Below are 3,437 nucleotides of genomic sequence, written 5' to 3'. Positions count from 1 at the left end.
GAGGCGGGCTTGCGCGCGCGGTGCGAGGGCCGGCGCCGCAGCTCGGAAGTGAGCTCGTGCTTCAGGAAGCGGAAGACCTCCTTGGCGGGACCGCGGCGCTCGGGCTCGAGCGCCAGGAGGCGCTGGAACATGCGCAGCGCAGGCTCCGTGAAGCGGCGCCATTGCGACGGCAGCCCCGGGAGACGGCCGCGCTGCCAGCGCACGAACTCCTCGAAGAAGGCGTCGGCGCCTGACGCCGCCTCCCACGGGAAGTTGCCGGTGAGCACGCAGAAGATGAGCACGCCGAAGGCCCACACGTCCACTCCCGTGTCCACGGCGAAGCCGTCGGCGCGGCCCGCCTGGCACACCTCGGGCGCCGTGTAGGGGATGGTGCCACTGACGCGCTTCACGCGGCAGCCCACGCGGCGCGTCATGCCGAAGTCGGCCAGCTTCACGCGGCGGCACTCGCGGTCGAACAGCAGCACGTTCTCGGGCTTGATGTCGCGGTGCACCAGCTGCCGCCCATGCATGAAGTCCAGCGCCAGCCCCAGCTGCTGCACGCAGCGCTTCACCGTGTCCTCGGGGAGCCCGACCTGCCGGGACGGGAGAGCTGCGCTCAGGGGGCCTTGCCCCGAGCCCTACCGAGCCTGCCTCGCCCTACCGAGCCTGCCTCGCCCTACCGAGCCTGCCTGGGGGACCCTCCGCACAACCGCCAGCTGGAGCGCCTGGCTCCGCCTCCCAGCTGCTGCGCTCAGGGCTGTGTCTTGGACTGTCCCACCCACTCCTGGGCCTCACCTATCTCTCCCGCGGCTTAGCGCTGTGACCCTGGCGGAGGCTGCCCACGCTCTCCCCCCTGGGAGTGCTGACTTCCTTGGGAAGCTTCTGGGGTCTCCCTCTCAGATCGACCTGATCCCCCTGACTCTTGTATCCCACTAGTTCCTATGGAGCTCCAGAGGAGGGTCCTACTGTCCTTCATCCCATCACTCTGTTGGTTTCGATCTTGACTTGTCATTTTCTGGTTTACTACTGTATAGTGTCTGTTTCCCCAGCTAGAAAGAGGGCAGGACCTTAGTCTTGTTCACTGTGTTTCCTCAATCTTCCAAATAGTGATTGATACAGTGTTTACAGAAGCAGAGTGCCCCATCTTCCTTCCGTGGAGTGGCTGGTGGGTTTGAACTGCTAATCTTCTGGTTAGCAGTCAAAAGCCTTAGGCACCACACCACCAGAGCTCCTTTGACTGATAAACAACAGGCGCTTAATAAACGTCTGCTGATGAAATGAGTGGTCTGATTCCTCCACCCTCTCACACTGGGGGGGCCCAGAAGACCATCTCCCTCCCTCCCCGAGCATGCCCAGTACCTGAGGAGGAATGATGTCAAACAGGTCCCCGGCGGGCGCGTACTCCTGAGCGAAGACGTAGCAGTCCTCAGTCTCAAAGACCACGTCAAAGACCTTGATGATGAAGGGGCTGGAGGAGAGGCTGTTGGTAATGCTCACCTCCCGCAGGAAGTTCTTCAGCTTGGTTTTGCTTTTGTTCACAAACTTCAGCGCCATTTTCATGCCTGACAGGGGCGATAGCAGCAGCAATGAAGAGCCCATCTCCCCACACCCCTGCACCTGACATACCCATGCCCATCCCAGCACTGGGGCACAATGAAGGCCTCAGTGGGCGTGACTGTCCTCACCCTACAGAGAGGAAACAGACCCAGAGGGAGGAAAGGACTCATTCAAGGTCACACAGCAAGTCAGGGATCAATCTGGGCCTCCTACGGGAAGATGCGGTATACCCAGCCTGCAGCCTCTTCGGGGCAGGATGGTGGGGAGGGCCTGCTGCTTCCTCCACCGTCTCCTGTGTTCCCCATGACATACTGTACTTGTTTACCTTGTCTGCGTCCTCTAACTAGAATGTAGCTCCCTGATTGCAGGACCCCTCACTGCTACACCCCCAGAGCCTACAACAGAGTTCGGCATATGGTAGGCACTCTACAAATATTTGTTGACTGGATGAATGAATAAGAAGAAACGAGACACTGGGAGGTGAGAGAGTGCAAGGCACATGTCCCCGACTCTGTGCTTGGGTAGTATCTGTACCCACCTGAGCCCACAGTTCTGATACACACACGTGTGTCCACAAAGCACGTACACATTACAGGACCTGCCTTCGGGTCTTCACATTTACAACTTACTCCTTGTAATGACCCTATGAGGTTGGCACTAATGTGACTCCATTTCGCAGAGGAGGCTACCATGGCCCAGAGAGGTTACATAACTTACCCAAGGTCACACAGCAAGCAAGTAGCAAAGCTCAGGTAACCTCATGTCCAGTGCTCCTGTTGCCCACAGTTGGCACAGAAGCCCCTCCTCAGCCCAGGTGTGTGCAGCTATGAGAGCTTATGCAGCAATGCCCTGCCCCTAAATGGCTGAGTAGGTACCTCTGTGAGCCCACGTGTACGAGAGGCACCAAGCTCTGGTTGAACTCAAACTTGCAGTAGCTATTGACCTTTGGCTAAGTGACTGCGTCTGTCTGGGTCTGAGTGTCCTCATCTGAGAAGTGGAGATGGCCATACGACCCTCACAGGATACCTGGCACCACCCTTTAAGCATGGTCATGGTGCCTTGTTCCCAACGACCTCCCCCCAGCTCTGTCTACCTGCCTGGGGTCAGCTACCCCAAAATGCTGGTGATTCCCCAGATGTCACCACCAGCTCTGACCTCTCCCCTGAGTGCCAATGACCCTGGGCACATGCCCTTGGCTGTCCCACAGATACTCCCAGACAGACCCAAAGCAGCCCACCCTCCAATGCGGGCACTCTGTCCCAGGGTCCTCCCTCACCTCGTCTGGGCAGTCTCTTCCTTATGATGCTTCAGGCCTCGTTCTCTGCAAGTGGGTCACCACCTCCTCCTCCTTGATGCCCTCCTGGCACCCCCAGAGAGCCACAGCCAAATCCGAAAGCTGACCATGCCCCCAACCTTCACTCCTGCCCCCCTGCAGCCACTCACCTGTGCCCTTGTAGGCTACCAGGTCGACCTTCCCATAGGTGCCCTTGCCCAGCTCCCGGACGAGCTCATAATGCTTGGCGACATCGCTGGCGGCCAGTGTGCGGAGGGTCAGTGCCTGCATATCTTCAGTGAGAAGGGGCACACCGGCTCCTGGCCCAGGGGCGGCCCCTGGCCCACAGCAGGGCAGGGAGCGGGGCGGCTCAGGCTCTGGGCAGCCCACACTCATCTTCTCCCTGTTGGGGGGAGGGTGACATGGAGTGTGACATCAGGCCAGGGCCCCCTCCTTGCAATTAGCACCCAGGATCCTTGAGGCAGGGTCCGGATGCCAGCTCCCAGGGTGACCACAAGGGGGCAACAAACATCTTTGCTGCCTCCCCTTTCCCCACAGCTTCAGGGTCCAGGCCTGAAGCAGCAGTACCCGACACAGTTGCTACTCCCCGCTACACTTGGGTTCCCCG

General features: G+C 59.6%; 1 protein-coding gene across 1 annotated transcript in view; it reads right to left on the bottom strand.

Annotated features, from left to right (window-relative positions):
• Positions 1-3,205, bottom strand: part of SBK1 (SH3 domain binding kinase 1) — a 3,488-nt gene extending 283 nt beyond the window's left edge. The window contains exons 1-3 of the mRNA XM_042782234.1: positions 2,980-3,205; positions 1,339-1,541; positions 1-572 (exon numbers count right to left, since the gene is read on the bottom strand). The exon at positions 1-572 is cut by the window's left edge and continues 283 nt beyond it. Coding sequence (XP_042638168.1) covers positions 1-572; positions 1,339-1,541; positions 2,980-3,205 — 1,001 coding nt within the window. The remainder of the gene's footprint in view (positions 573-1,338; positions 1,542-2,979) is intronic.
• Between the last annotated feature and the right edge of the window lie 232 nt (positions 3,206-3,437).

This window comes from Orycteropus afer, unplaced genomic scaffold (assembly GCF_000298275.1).
Source record: "Orycteropus afer afer isolate SDZICR_OR568_19922 unplaced genomic scaffold, OryAfe1.0 scaffold00266, whole genome shotgun sequence".
Taxonomy (NCBI): Eukaryota; Metazoa; Chordata; class Mammalia; order Tubulidentata; family Orycteropodidae; genus Orycteropus; species Orycteropus afer.
This window is presented reverse-complemented; position numbering and strand designations above follow the sequence as displayed.